Source organism: Artibeus jamaicensis, unplaced genomic scaffold, assembly GCF_021234435.1.
Source record: "Artibeus jamaicensis isolate MK-2021 breed Jamaican fruit bat unplaced genomic scaffold, CSHL_Jam_final contig_354, whole genome shotgun sequence".
Lineage (NCBI taxonomy): Eukaryota > Metazoa > Chordata > Mammalia > Chiroptera > Phyllostomidae > Artibeus > Artibeus jamaicensis.
The window spans coordinates 24,882,523-24,896,048 of NW_026521803.1; the positions used below are offsets into that span (position 1 = coordinate 24,882,523).

At 38.9% G+C, this 13,526-nt stretch overlaps 1 protein-coding gene across 5 annotated transcripts in view; it reads right to left on the reverse strand.

Moving 5' to 3' along the window:
- Positions 1 to 9,623: 9,623 nt before the first annotated feature.
- The window catches only part of RIT2 (Ras like without CAAX 2), a 376,246-nt gene continuing 372,343 nt past the window's right edge, over positions 9,624 to 13,526 (reverse strand). For all 5 annotated transcript variants that reach the window (XM_053664292.1, XM_053664291.1, XM_037133540.2 and 2 more), the window contains one exon: positions 9,624 to 10,032. In XM_053664292.1, coding sequence (XP_053520267.1) covers positions 9,805 to 10,032 — 228 coding nt within the window. In that variant the 3' untranslated portion in view covers positions 9,624 to 9,804. The remainder of the gene's footprint in view (positions 10,033 to 13,526) is intronic.

Sequence of the window (13,526 nt, forward strand, 5' to 3'; positions counted from 1 at the left end):
ATCTCTGGACTGCCTTGTATGACTAGTCAACTTGAGGGTAATTCAGGGGGCAGAACCACTGAGCCTGGGCTCCCACCAGGGGAGGGACAGAGAGAAGCAGGGCTCTACTGAGTCTGTAGTGTTTTTGAAGTTTTGCTGTAGTCCCCCACCAACCCCGTGGCGATGGTATACCCACGTTGCCCTGGTTCTAAAGTGGGAACTGGGATGGCCTAGGGCAGGAGTGTCAAACTCATTATCACCGAGGGCCACATCAGCCTCGAGGTTGCCTTCAAAATGCCGAATGTAATTTTAGGATTGTGTAAACGTAACTACTCCTTAACTAGGAGCAAGGAGCTCGGCACTGCTTCAGGGTTGAAACAAGGTGCCAGCCTGATAAAACAAGATTGAGGGCCGGATTCAGCCCACAGGGCTTGTGTTTGCTACCTATGGCCTTAGGTTTCCTCCTGCCAGTGGATCAAATAGCTCCCGGGCCAGGTTGTGAAGTGGAAATTCTCATGGTTCAGGCCTGCCTTCTGTTGCTGGCTTTCTGGTGATAGCTGGGGACTCAGTTACTAAACAGGGGCTGGGGCTCTCCATGGTCTTTTGGGGGAGTGATTTTCTCAACCCTTTGGCCAGAGAGCATGATTTTTTTTGTTTCCTTCTTCCCTTCTTCCATTGTTGCAGGTCTCTCCAGCAGCTAGCCTGGGGGTATAGGGAGAGATTCAGGGCACTTACTATGCTGTCCTTTCTCCACCCCTGAGGTTCTTAGCCAGCCTCCTCTTTTAGCCTTCAGTGCCCCTTTAGCATTTCCTGTTGAAGAATTTCCAAGTTATTTTGTTGTGTTAAAAGAAGAGAATCAGAGAAGAGTAAGTCTCTTTCATCTTTTTGTAGAACCAGAAGTCTCCCCATATTCTTTTAAAAAAATAAATTTATTGGGGTGATGTTGGGTTAAAACTGTACAGTTTTCAAGTGTACAAGTCTATGATAGATTGTTTGTATACTATATTGTGTGCCCACGAATCAAAGTCAAATCTTCTTCCATAGCCATATGTTTGACCCCTTTACCCTTTGCTAGCCCCAACCTCCTGCTCTCTGGCAACAACCATACTGTTGTGTCTATGAGTTTTTGTTTGCTTTTCTTGTTTTTTCATTTGTTGCTTTCAGTATTGTATCCCACATATGAGTGAAATCATATGGTTCTTGAATTTTTCTGACTTACTTTGCTTAGCATGCCATATAAATGTGTGTATATATGTATACATATATGCAATATATATAGTATTCTATTTTATATACATATATATATAATGGAATACTACTCAGTCATAAGAAAAGATGAGATACCACCATTTGTGACAACATGGATAGATCTTGTGACTATCCCAGATTCTTTTAAAGTAATACATGTCTGCTAGCAACTTAGGGTTTTTATCTAAAATTTCTATATTACCCATACAACTCACCATTGGTTTTTATAGAATAGCTTATAAGAGGTAACACCAGATCCTTACCTATCTCTTCCACAATGTCTTATTTTAAAAATCTATGACTTAGTCTTTTCCCTAAATTTATTTATTTGTGTCTTCTCTCTTTTTTTCTTGGTGAGTTCTAACTGAAGATTTTTTTATTTTTTTGCATCTTTTCAAAGAACCAGCTCTTAGCTTCATCGATCTTTTCTGGTGTTTTTTTAGTCTCTATTTCATTTCTTTCTGCTCTGATCTTTGTTACTTTCTTCCTCTACTAACTTTGCTGAGCTCCCTTTTCTGGATGAGAAAAGATGAAAGGAAATGAGAGTGGAGACTAGGAGGGTTCTCAGAGGTAAGCTGGAAACCATCCTTAGACCTGTTGTGAAAGAAAAGGATAGGGCAATAGTGGGTTTATAGTTGTTCATATGGAAAAAAATGCAATAATTAACAAATAATAACATAGGAATAAAGTGTGTTTTTTGTACTCACAGCAATAAACCTACTTTTGCCCCTAATTGCGTATACTTACTGCACACTAGGGAGGGGTTAGTTTTAGAGGAGAGGTAATCAGCCCTTCATGACTATCACCGTGTTCGTCATGTACTTTGTTTAATTTTGTTTTCTACTATTTCTCATATTATAAAGAGATAAAAGTCTCTAGGGAAATATGGGTTCATTCAGGTTATGACAAATTAGAGAACTAGGAGAAGCTACACAAAAACAGAAGATGTAATAAAATATCAAAATATTTATTCACTCTCTTTCCTTCTACTGAGATCAACAACAGGGTCAAGCTAGAGGCTCAGAAAAACTGTGAGACAAAAACCAAAGGCCACAGCCCCCTCTTTTCCCATGTCCTCATCCCTTTTGTGTCCTTCAGGCACAGCCTTGAAGAGTCCAATGAGGTTCACTATCTTTTTCTTCTCTTTCCCTCATCTCCACAAGCTTGATTGTCTTCTCAGTGACAAGAAGACAACAGAACACAACTCACCTAACCCAACAAAATTATCTCACCTCCACTGACTTCTGTAGCTGTGATCTTCATGAATGTGACTTTAATGAATTCGGGTGGGTTGCAGAAACCAAGATGTCATAATGGGCACAGGATTGATCTGTGGCACTCCGGCATATTAAGGAACACTGTAAAGTTGTTCAAATAAATTGTGGCACACAATATATGTACATATAGTTTCTTAGATGTAGTTGAAAGAATTCTGAAGAACAATCTGTAACTTCATGGTCTATTTAGAGAAGGGCTTTGTGAAAGTCTATGTAGAAAGAAGGGCAGAATGTGTGCTCACTGTTATGAAAATGACAGCATAGGATTTTTTCCCCCAGAGAATGACCAGTTCTTTAAAATTTGTATTCAGCCTTGAGTAAATTATAGGTATTCAGTTGTGTAACTTCCGGTAAAATAAAATAGAATTATGGTATTTTATTCTGTTATTCTCTCAATCTATTCTGTAGAACCAGAATTGCCATTTTAAAGGGCAAATAATTTGTTACTTCACCCAACTGTTTCAGTCCCTTTTATAGCCTTTTATTTTTCTCAGAATGTAAACTAAACTTTTAACTCTCACCTAAATAGATCTTCATGGTTTTGTTCTCAACTTGTTCTGTCTTGTCACAGTATAGACGTCTTTTATCCATCCCTGTCTTCCTGGTCACGTTTACTCATCATGCCTCCACCTGCCACAGGAGACGCGCTTGCTCTCCTTGCTTCCTGAAACACCTTAATGCCATCCCTCTCCTCTAGGCCTAAAAAATGATATCCTTCATATGTAAACTCAAACTTCATGTCTTCAGAGGAGCTCCTGACTTCCTCAGATGGGCCAAATCCTCCTATTAAGGAAAATACTCACACCCCCAACTCTATCAGCATTGGTTATAGTCCTAATTTTAAAATTATAAATCTAAATATTTTGTCGCTATATTCTTAGTTAGACTGTAAGTGACAAGAGACCAAACACCATAGCTGTTTTTGTACAATTGTGTCCCCAGAGTTCATTTCAGTACTTGACAGAGTAGGTGCTCAAAAAATATTTTCTTAATGTACATATGGATGGTTTGCTTTATTGTGTGATTACTGAGGAGTGAATAAAACAGTTCCAAGCAGGGTACATGCACACAACGGAAGCTCAAAATATTAGTGAATTAACATATGAATAAAAATGTTGAATTATCTGTGAGTAAATTAACCACTTGTGAATTAGTGAGTCATTGATCATTTTAGTTTGATGTTTTTGGCCATATGGTTACTATAGAGTTCTTTCTTCCAAGTGATAGTTGAAAGGATACAAATAATTTCTATTATAGACTTATAAAAAACCTACTAAACTCAAAGGATATGCTATAAAATAAATTATACAATCAGAAGTCACGATAAACCAATCAAAGAATATCCATTTTCCCATTTCCTCTTCCCATCCCAGTTTATCTGGAAACTGATTAATGCTCAGAGAGGTGCAGGATTTGACTGACCCGAAGTCACAGTTTTTCTGTGATTCAGGCACAATATGAACAGGAGGCTCTTGCATATATAATTCATAGTAGTTTTGAGCTTTTCAGACATCTCCAGGGTGGTGGCATGCTGATAGTGCTTTTATTTCTCTCTTTACTTCTTCCACACATAAATATACACTCTAATTGCTGTAAGTCCAGCACTCCTCACCAGCAACAAATTAAAAACCTCTGGCAAACTCTCCTTAACTGATGCTCTTGCCCCCTTGTCTAATGCATTACTCTGGAGGGAGTGATTTACAATAGCATTATTTTCAGCATCCTATTTGCCTAACCTAGAAAGGGAAATAAACAGCCATCATATTTAATATATTTTAAAGGACACTATGGATCTATTCCAGAAACCATATTTTTATTTTATTTATTAGCTGGTTTTAATTACACCTCTAGAGAAAGCTAAATGACGCCCAAGTTGTAACATAGAAAGGACAGTGAAGGACACAAAAAAAGGACCAGAGAGGAGATGAGGGGGCTTCACTGACCCCACAGGCCTGGCGGTTTCTTTCCTCTGGCCCTTAGTGTCTTCATCTCCACTAAGGAACAAAGTCGTAATCATTTATATGGTTGCTTAAAGGACTAGTATTTTATTTATTTATGCTTTAACTTTTAAAAAAATACAAAGGTTAGATACTATGTCATATTTTTTTAAAACAATAAAAAGCAAATCATATTGACATTATTGTTAAAACTTTGAACCAGATTTCTTTTTTAAGATTTTATTTATTTTTAAAGAGAGAAGGAGGGAGGGAGAATAAAAGGGAGAAATATCCAGGTGTGGTGGCCTATCCCATGCCCCCTACTGGGGACCTGGTCCGCAACCCAGGCATGTGCCCTGACTGGGAATCAACTGGGGCTTGACCACCTACCTAGAACAAATGAGTTGGGGGGACAAGAGGCGCGAAGAATGGCAGCAAGACAAAAGATTCTGATCAAGCTGCAAACTTTATTTTTCCAAACTGGGTATATATATAGGGGGGGGAGGGAGAGGAAGGAGATTAGGTTGCTTGCTATTGGCTAGCTTGAGACAAAGAAGGGCCCGCTTATTGATTACTTGGGTGCAACTGGTACTCGTGGACACCTCATGTGCCTGTAGCCGATTGGCTCGGGGAGCGCGTGCACACCTCATGTACCTGTAGCCGATTGGCTTTGTGGAGCGCACAGGTTCCTGTAATCAATGCAATGTTTTTAGCTAGAAGCCAGGTGTAAGGTTCCCAACATGCCCTGACTGGGAATCAAACTGTCTACCCTTTGGTTTGCAGGCTGGTGCTCAATCCACTGAGCCATACCAGCCAGGGCTGTACCACATTTTTATTAGACTAAAATGTCGACTTATGATGTGCTGTCTTTTCCATACAATTTAATGATGTGCACTAGTATTTTGAAGGGAGACAGTTACACCAGGCTATGGAGTATTAGAGGCAGAAGGATGAGTAGAAGAGGATATAGTTTATCCATGTGAGTTCCATGTTGCATTCTTATTTCCTACCATGCTTGGATGGTCAGCATCCGGTTCCTCCCCTTAGAAATCCTTTTATCCCGTGGCCTCTGGTTTGTTTGTTCTACCCACAATGCCCTGGCACTTGCTAATTGCTGAGAATGCAGAAATGAATAAAGATTACCTGGACTGAAGAACAGTGGGGTTACAAAATCCTAGATGGGGAGACATATTTTACATAATAACACCAATAGAACTGGAAAGAATTTAGAGAATTAAATTTTTCAACTGGTGGATTCTACAGCCTATCAGCGTATAGTCCTTGTATATGTCCAGAGTTCCCAGGAATGATGGGCTGTGTGTTATCCCCAGGAAATGACGTGTGGTCTAGATGCTCATTTCACCCATAAAATTCGCATGCTCTTTGTCCCTTTCACCACAGGCCCCTCCTGTCTGCTTTTAAATGTGGCAAGTTGATCCTATGACAAATGTGTATGTTGTTTACATTTTAATGGTTACAGTTTCTACTTTCTTACACTTATGTTTAATAGTGGATAGATGGCCCAAGAGAATGACTGCATTTTTTTCCCATCTAATCTTAAATAGAAACTCTAATGGAAAAACTCAGAAGTGTTCGAGTGCAAGCTGCCACTTGAACTAGAGGATTTAGGCCAGGAAGGTTTTTAGAGTTTCTCTTAGCACCATGCAAAGACCTGGACTGAAAGAACTACAACTTGAATGTCTGTAAAATGGTCAGAAGCCGCTGCATGTGTAACAAGAATCATTATGTTTTGAAATATTTTCCATATATTCCTTTATCTTTACTTTTTTTGACTCTTGGCTTTTTCTGTATTTAAAACATATATATCATTTTATTTACATGGGGTTTCCCTGTTTTGAAGCAATGTGTTTCAGTGTTTCAGCAGAACAGAAGCCAGGTGAAATCCAGTAGTCATCTCTGGTCTTTAACAGCCGAATACTGTTGCCTTGTTTAGTTTGGATGCCAGCATGGTGTTGCGGGGCTACTGAGAGAAGTGAAAAGCATCTGGGCTTGCAGAAGAGAGGCACAGATAAAGCAAATGGGGTGCACAGCAGGGTCGTCTTCCTAATCCCACCACCCCAGGCCCTTCTAGCTCATGGTGGAAGGCTGCTTACACACAACCAAGGGGAGTTTGAGAACAGGGGGGCTCGTGAAAGGAGACTAACAGGGCAGGACTTTCTGATCAAACACCGACCTAAGTTCACCCGGCAGAGGTTGTGTTCTTTAAAAATATTTCTCATAGGATTGCCTGAGATTAGCACTAAATTATTGGATTTCACTAAAATGTTGTCCCCTCTGCCCCCATTTACCCATTAGTCAGGGACTCATGAGAAAGAACAGATGAGTTATAAGGAAATAAAGCAGCTATCTATTTCTTGTACATCTGAGTGTGACGTGAATAATGTCTGGCCCAGATGCCCATGTTTCTTTCTCACTGGCATTTTCTACAGAAATTTCTAGGCTCAACTGTTGCCCACTAAACACAAAATGTAATATTTTAGACGGCCATTGGTTTCTGATCTGATAAATTATTTTATCATGGGGGCCCAGAAATAAGTTAATGAAAAAATACCTAAAAATAGATGATACATTTCTGGAAAGGAGAAACTGTGTTCAGAATTGCCTGGCACCTCAGCAAACACACACACACCACACATATCCCACATCCACACACACCACATACAAACAAGTGTGGTTTCTGGAACTAGGCTGTTTGATCCATTGTGTTGGGTGACTACACATTTGTCTACCGTGGACACTTACTCTTATTTTCAACAGTTTCTTGACACATCCCTTGGCAATGCTGACTCATGCCCATGAGGCTCTCTTCTCTGAGATTTTAAGACTGACTTAGAAATCCTAGGTCTGGTCAGAAGTTTTCAGAGAGAGTGAGCAGAAATGGGATTCTGGAAGTTTGGTCTTATGCCAAAGAGAAGGAATCCCTAGCCCTTGAGCAGAAATACCTAGGTTTTATTTTTCTGGCACATTTCCTCTGGCCCAGTCTCCCAGACTGATTGAAAAAGAATGCTTGAAGTTTGCCTTTGTCTCTGCTAGTGACAACAATCTCAGATTTGTGCCACCCCTCAGGTAATAACTTAGGTCCTTCTTCCTTCTATAGAATGAAACGGCTGGATTTGGTAACTGTTCCCCAATCTAAATCTTGCTAAGAACTTCTAAACCACATAAATTATTCATTAAAGATTGAGATGTATAAAGAATGGAAGGGGATAGAAATGAGTTGCAAATCTCTAGAGCCAAAGGCAGGGAAGCTGACAATAAAATGTACACAGACTTAGTTAAGAAAATGCACCAGCCACTATTAATATTCACAGACATGGCAGTCATCAGGTTTTCAAAAATGCAGTTTTATCATATAAAACTAGGTACCCACTACTGAGCTTCCTGGGTTATGTTTTCTAGCTCACAGAAGAGTCTGGTGGAATGTAGTATTCACAGGGACTTCCCTGGAATGTAGTATTCACAGGGACTTCCCAGGTGGAAGCATTCTGGGAAGCAGGGGCTGCAGCAGGCAAAGACTATACAGATGGCAAGGAATAGACTAACCCCATTTTAACAGGACAAAGGCAGATAATTAACTAGTAAACACCAGGGAGAGAAGGAAGCAAAGACCAGATCTTTGACAAGAACCTATCTTGATGTCATCTCCACATCTGTTCTTTTTTAATATTTTAATTTTTCTTCCCTATTTATGAGTGCATTTTTAAAAGATTACATGGATTTGATTTTAGAGGCAATATGGGAAGAGTAAAACTGATTTTTGCCCTATCCCATAGAAGATGAGGGTTGAGAAAAATCCAAAGACACAGAATGGCCACAGGTACTAGGAAATCATTAATTCCTGCCCAGTGCCTTACTTGATTCCAGGGCCTAGAGCAAGAACAGCGAAGTCTTTGTGGGTTTAAGAAAGGCCCTGGCCCCAAGTGGGAAAGAAACCCACAGGCACAAATTCTGAAAGGCCAAGATTTCAGTCCACCAGTTGAAAAAGTATAATCTCTAAATTCTTTCCGGTTGTATCCATGTTATTATGTAAAATGTGTTCCCATCTAGGATTTTATCATCCCCCTGTTCTTTGGTCCAGGTTGTCTCCAGCTAGATGTTAGGTTACCCTCGTTCATTTCTGCATTCTCGGGAATTAGCAAGTGCCAGGGGCACTGTGAGCAAAAGAAGTGCTCAAATGTGGAATAATAAGCTCTTCATCCTTTCTTTTCTCTAATTTATGATAAAAACTTCCCCCAACCCATGAAGACTGGTTTGATGGATTCCTTCTCAAGCTTAGTTGTTCCTTCATCGCTTTCCTTTTAACATCTGTCTACTAAACATTCAGAACAGCTCTTCCTGATAGGGTGCTTTCCTGAGCTTGAATTTGAATAAACCGATTCACACAATGAGTTGATGGGCGATTTCACTTTACGTGATGATCTATTGTAAAACAAGAACAAAAGGCCCCCTGATTGGCAGTGTTTTGTGGTTTAAGTTGGAGGAGATGGGACATTTTGGCAATACAAAAAGAACTTAGGTTATGCAGAGTTCACGGGCCTCTTGCTCTGCAGACGTGTCCCACCCCCCGCCCCAGATGAAGCAGCCCCAGGAGGGACTCCCCACTGACGGCAACCAGGGTGTCTTTCTACGAGGATGTGCACCACTGAATTTGTAGTAGCTGCCTCTTCCTGATACAAAGACAGTACCCCTTTGTCTAAGCCCAGGGACTTCACTGATAATTTTGGCAAAACCTAATGCGGCGGAGCACTGTAAAAATGGGGATATTTTACTCCAGTCCTCCAATGACCCATAACCAGTTTCCATTGTCAATAATTCCTCCAAGGGTAATCTATGGAGCATTCAAGAAGCAGCGCCACAACTTCCGAATTTAAGGAAATACCAGGCTGCAGACTTCTGCTCCAAATGGTTTCCTGAGCTGCTTCGTTATTTACTGACATTCCTGAGATGCAAACAACCAGGGTCTTATCAGGCAAAGGCAGATCCCCTGAGCCTTTTATCATTCTGTCTGCAATTTTGAATGTTTCCTCTGTAACCAGACAGCATAGCAAATGAAGCTAGACTCTTTGAAGGGAAATGAGTCAATTGGAATGTCAATTTTATTTAGTCATATATTATAAAAACTAAACAGCATATCCGGCTGATTGACAAAACTCATCCAACTGTTAAGGGCAAAACAAAGCTATTTCAAGAGGTACGTTTATACAGATCTTGCTTTAACCTACCAGCAGATATTGGGGGAGACAGACAGAGACAAAGAGAGAACCGAAGCAGAATGCAACATCTGGAACTGTCCACCTGATGAAATTCAAAGAGAAAGAGTAAGGGTGTTAGAAGTAAGGCTATCATGTCATGTTTTCTCTCTTCTTCTTCAGTGAGCCTTTTAACTTCTTCCACAGGCTGTCTTTTCTCTTCAGTTTCTTTTCCGTCAAGGATGGCACAGACTCCTTCTTGCGGATTTCCCTCACTAAGCCGTGAAAGGCATCATCAATGCAGAATCTGAGGGCTGCAGAGGTCTCAAAGAAAGCACAGTTATATTCTCGGGCTAGACCGAAGCCTTCTTCTGTAGAGACCTAAGGGGAAAATAAATGATATTAAAAAAAGAGGAAGAGAGAGAGAGAGATGCTTAGGACAAAAAGCATGTTCCCTACCAGGGCTGTGGGCCTGTTACATTAAAAAAAAAAGTAAAATGTAAAATGTGACTATGTTTTAAGAGAAGATTTCTAGAATCTCTGAATTTGAAGGACAAATGAGAAATTACAATTTCTGCAAGGGCGCAACTGGTTATAACTTATTAAAAGCAGGACTGGAAATCAACTCTCCAGATTTGGTGTAACAGGTAACAGCATAGTGGTCAAAAGCATGGGTTTAATTAATTAATTAAAACTGCTTGGTTTCCATTCCCAGGTCTCCTTGTAGTTTTGCGAACTTGGGTCAATTTCTTAAACTTTTTGCCTAAGATTTCTCATGTGTAACATAGGATAATACCTCAAAGACTCTTTATTAGAGTTAAAAATCATGGTCAATCCAAGGCATATTGAACGTACTGAGCACATATTTAAAGCTCTCTAACTATTAGTTATTAAGTATATCAGAGCTTCCTGTTAAGAACAAGTCAGGATGAAGTTGTCATGAAACTTGAAATACAATCTCTAGATGAAAACAAGAAGCAGAACACCACCATTATGATGAATAAGCCTTTCTCTAGCTGAGCTCCTCAGATCAGGCTCAGAGCTTTGCGGGTTTTTTGTGGCATTTAGCATGGTGTGGCTCATGCTACTGCATTTTCAGTAGGTCTTTTAGAGATGATAAACTGACTGAGGTCAGAGACTCTGCCTTATTTACCCTCCCTTTGGTGTCTGCCACAGTGCCCGGTGCCTAAATCATCGTTAGAGACGTTAAAAGGATGATTAGTAAACATACCTGTGTTTAATAAGTATTAAGATGTAAACATACGTGATGCACAAATATTTAAACAGTGAATTATGTGTCACTGTAGCTGGATGCTAATAAACCTGCTCAGAATTTAGCGCTCCCATTAAGGTCTACTAGAATATTCACACTGGCTTTAAGAAAGCAGGAAAAGGCTGCCTTTACTCAATATATCTGACAGCCTTTAGCCCGCACTGGTCTATTTATTTTCTTAAAGTTAACCTGAGATTTGTATATTGGTATGTTCATTTTTCCCCCCTGCCAAATGGAAGTATATGGTGAACTGGAAACTCTAGTGGTCTGGAGCGTAAGTGAATGTGCCTGGGACCATGATGAGTGGCGCTCTCAACTCATCCAGGTTATATACATGGCACAAATAAGAAAGAAACTTTGTGGGGTTTTTTAGCGGCTGACATGTTGGAATTGTTTGTAACCGAAGTTAAACTACCCTTTCTTAACTGATAGAATGCCCCATATTGCCAGCAAGCAGTTGGGCAGGGCTGTGAAACCAGTCCTTTCTAGTCTGTGAGAAGTTAACCTCACTAAAGTCTGATAAACAGATGAGTACAAAGAATGTCTGAATTCTCTCATCTTTGCTGGCCAACACACTGATTTTTTTTAAGCTTATTGCTGTCTTGTAGTAACTTAAATACAGCTAAAGGCATCCAACTAAAGTGATTAACATTCTATCTTAACAGCAACTTAACAAAATCATACATTTATTAATAACTGGTCTTATTTCCAAGTAATCACAGGTGACAACCTTACCAAGTGTTTTAACACCACATAGCATGTGTTGTCCTTCATTGTTCAGTCTCCTGTAACAGTTTTTTCCACCCAGAATCCAATGACACATTTTATGTTTTTCCATAGCAACACCACATATCTGGTACCATTTTTAAAGAGTAACATCTTTTTTAAAAGCTGTATGAATACACAAACAGCCTCAGAATCTCCATGGCTTGCAAAAATATTTGGCTTGCTCCCAGTGCCCATTAGCAACTAGAACACGGCTGTGGCCGCTGAGCTGCAGGCTGTTGGCTGGGCTCTGGTTTGTCTCCCTGGTCTTCTCATTCACAGGCTCAGGCTGAACGAGCCCTGGTATCTGGGGTATGATGTTCCCAAGAGAGAAAGTAGGTGGGTGAGAGGCAGAGATATTTTACCTACATCTCTATGGTCGAAACACAAATGAAGAAACCTAAAGTCAATAAAGCACTATGTACACTCAGCTCAAGTGAAGATTGCAAGGATGAAAGAAAAAAGAATTCTAAAGAAATAATAGAATCTAGTAAAATCAGTTATATGTAAATGCAGTACAGCACACTTTTCTATTAAAAGAGGCAAAGACTGTCAGATCAGATTTTTTAAAGATCACTTGTAGTTGAAACACTTCACATGTAAGAATATAGAAAAACTAAAATTTGAATGTAAATTATTATAAAAATTCAGCTAGTATATTAGCATAATATCAAAGTAGGCAGTAATTTAAAAATATACTAGAATTAGAGATGTTTTATAATGATAAAAAGATAGATCTACTATGAAGATATTATACTTACAAATCTGTATGTACTAAAAATCATAGCCTTAGTTTATAAAAAAGAAAAGTTGATAGAACTAAAATACAAAATTATAGTGAAAGATTTTCACACATCTCCATGAGCAGTTGAAAGAATAAGCAGGCAAAAGTGACTAAGGATAGATACAGAAAGCTTGAACAAAACACCACTGATCTAATTTACACATGTAAGGTGCTGCACCTACCCAACAACGGAAAAATTTATATTCTCTTCAAGTGAACCAGAAGCATTTATGAAAACTGACTTCATACTAAGCTGTAGAGAAAGTCTTAAAACATTACAAAGAACCAAAGTGACAACATATTCCCAAACAAATGGAATTAAGTTAGAATTATTTTTAAAAAAGGAAGATAAGTAGGAAATTCCCAAATATTTTGGAAAAGTATACTTCTAAATAGTCAATAAATTTATAACATATTACATGGAAATTAGAAAATATTTGAAATTGAATGATAAGGAATATAAAACAACATAACTTGTGGCATATCTAAAGATTTGTTCAAAAATATTCTTATAACAATATATGCATGTTTAGAAAAGTGGTAACACTCAAATTCAATAATCAATGTAAGAATGTTAAAAAGTTACAAAAAATGCCCAGCATTTTTTAACCCAAAAAGGCAGGAAAAAAAGGAAATTTTAAAGCTAAAGACAGAAATAATATAATAGAAAACAATCATGCAGGAGAGAAAACTAAATCCAATCTGAGATATTTATAAAGATATTGAATTGATAGAGCCCAGGTAAGACAAATTTAAGGTGAAAAAGGAAATAGAGCAGGGGCACAAATAAACAATGTCAAGAATGATAATGTGGACATCACTACAAAGCCTACAAATATAAAAATAAGAATTAGGGAATATTGTGTTTGTGCTAATATGTGTGACAAGTTAGGTGACAGACACATTCCTACCAAAACTTACTTGTAAACAAGTAAAAAGCTGTATTATTCTCTATGTGAGACAAGGAATTAAACATGTTCTTAAGATCTTTCCCCTATTAAGTCTCTATGACCAAAAGCCTTCTTTGAGGAATGTGAATAGATGTTTGTACCA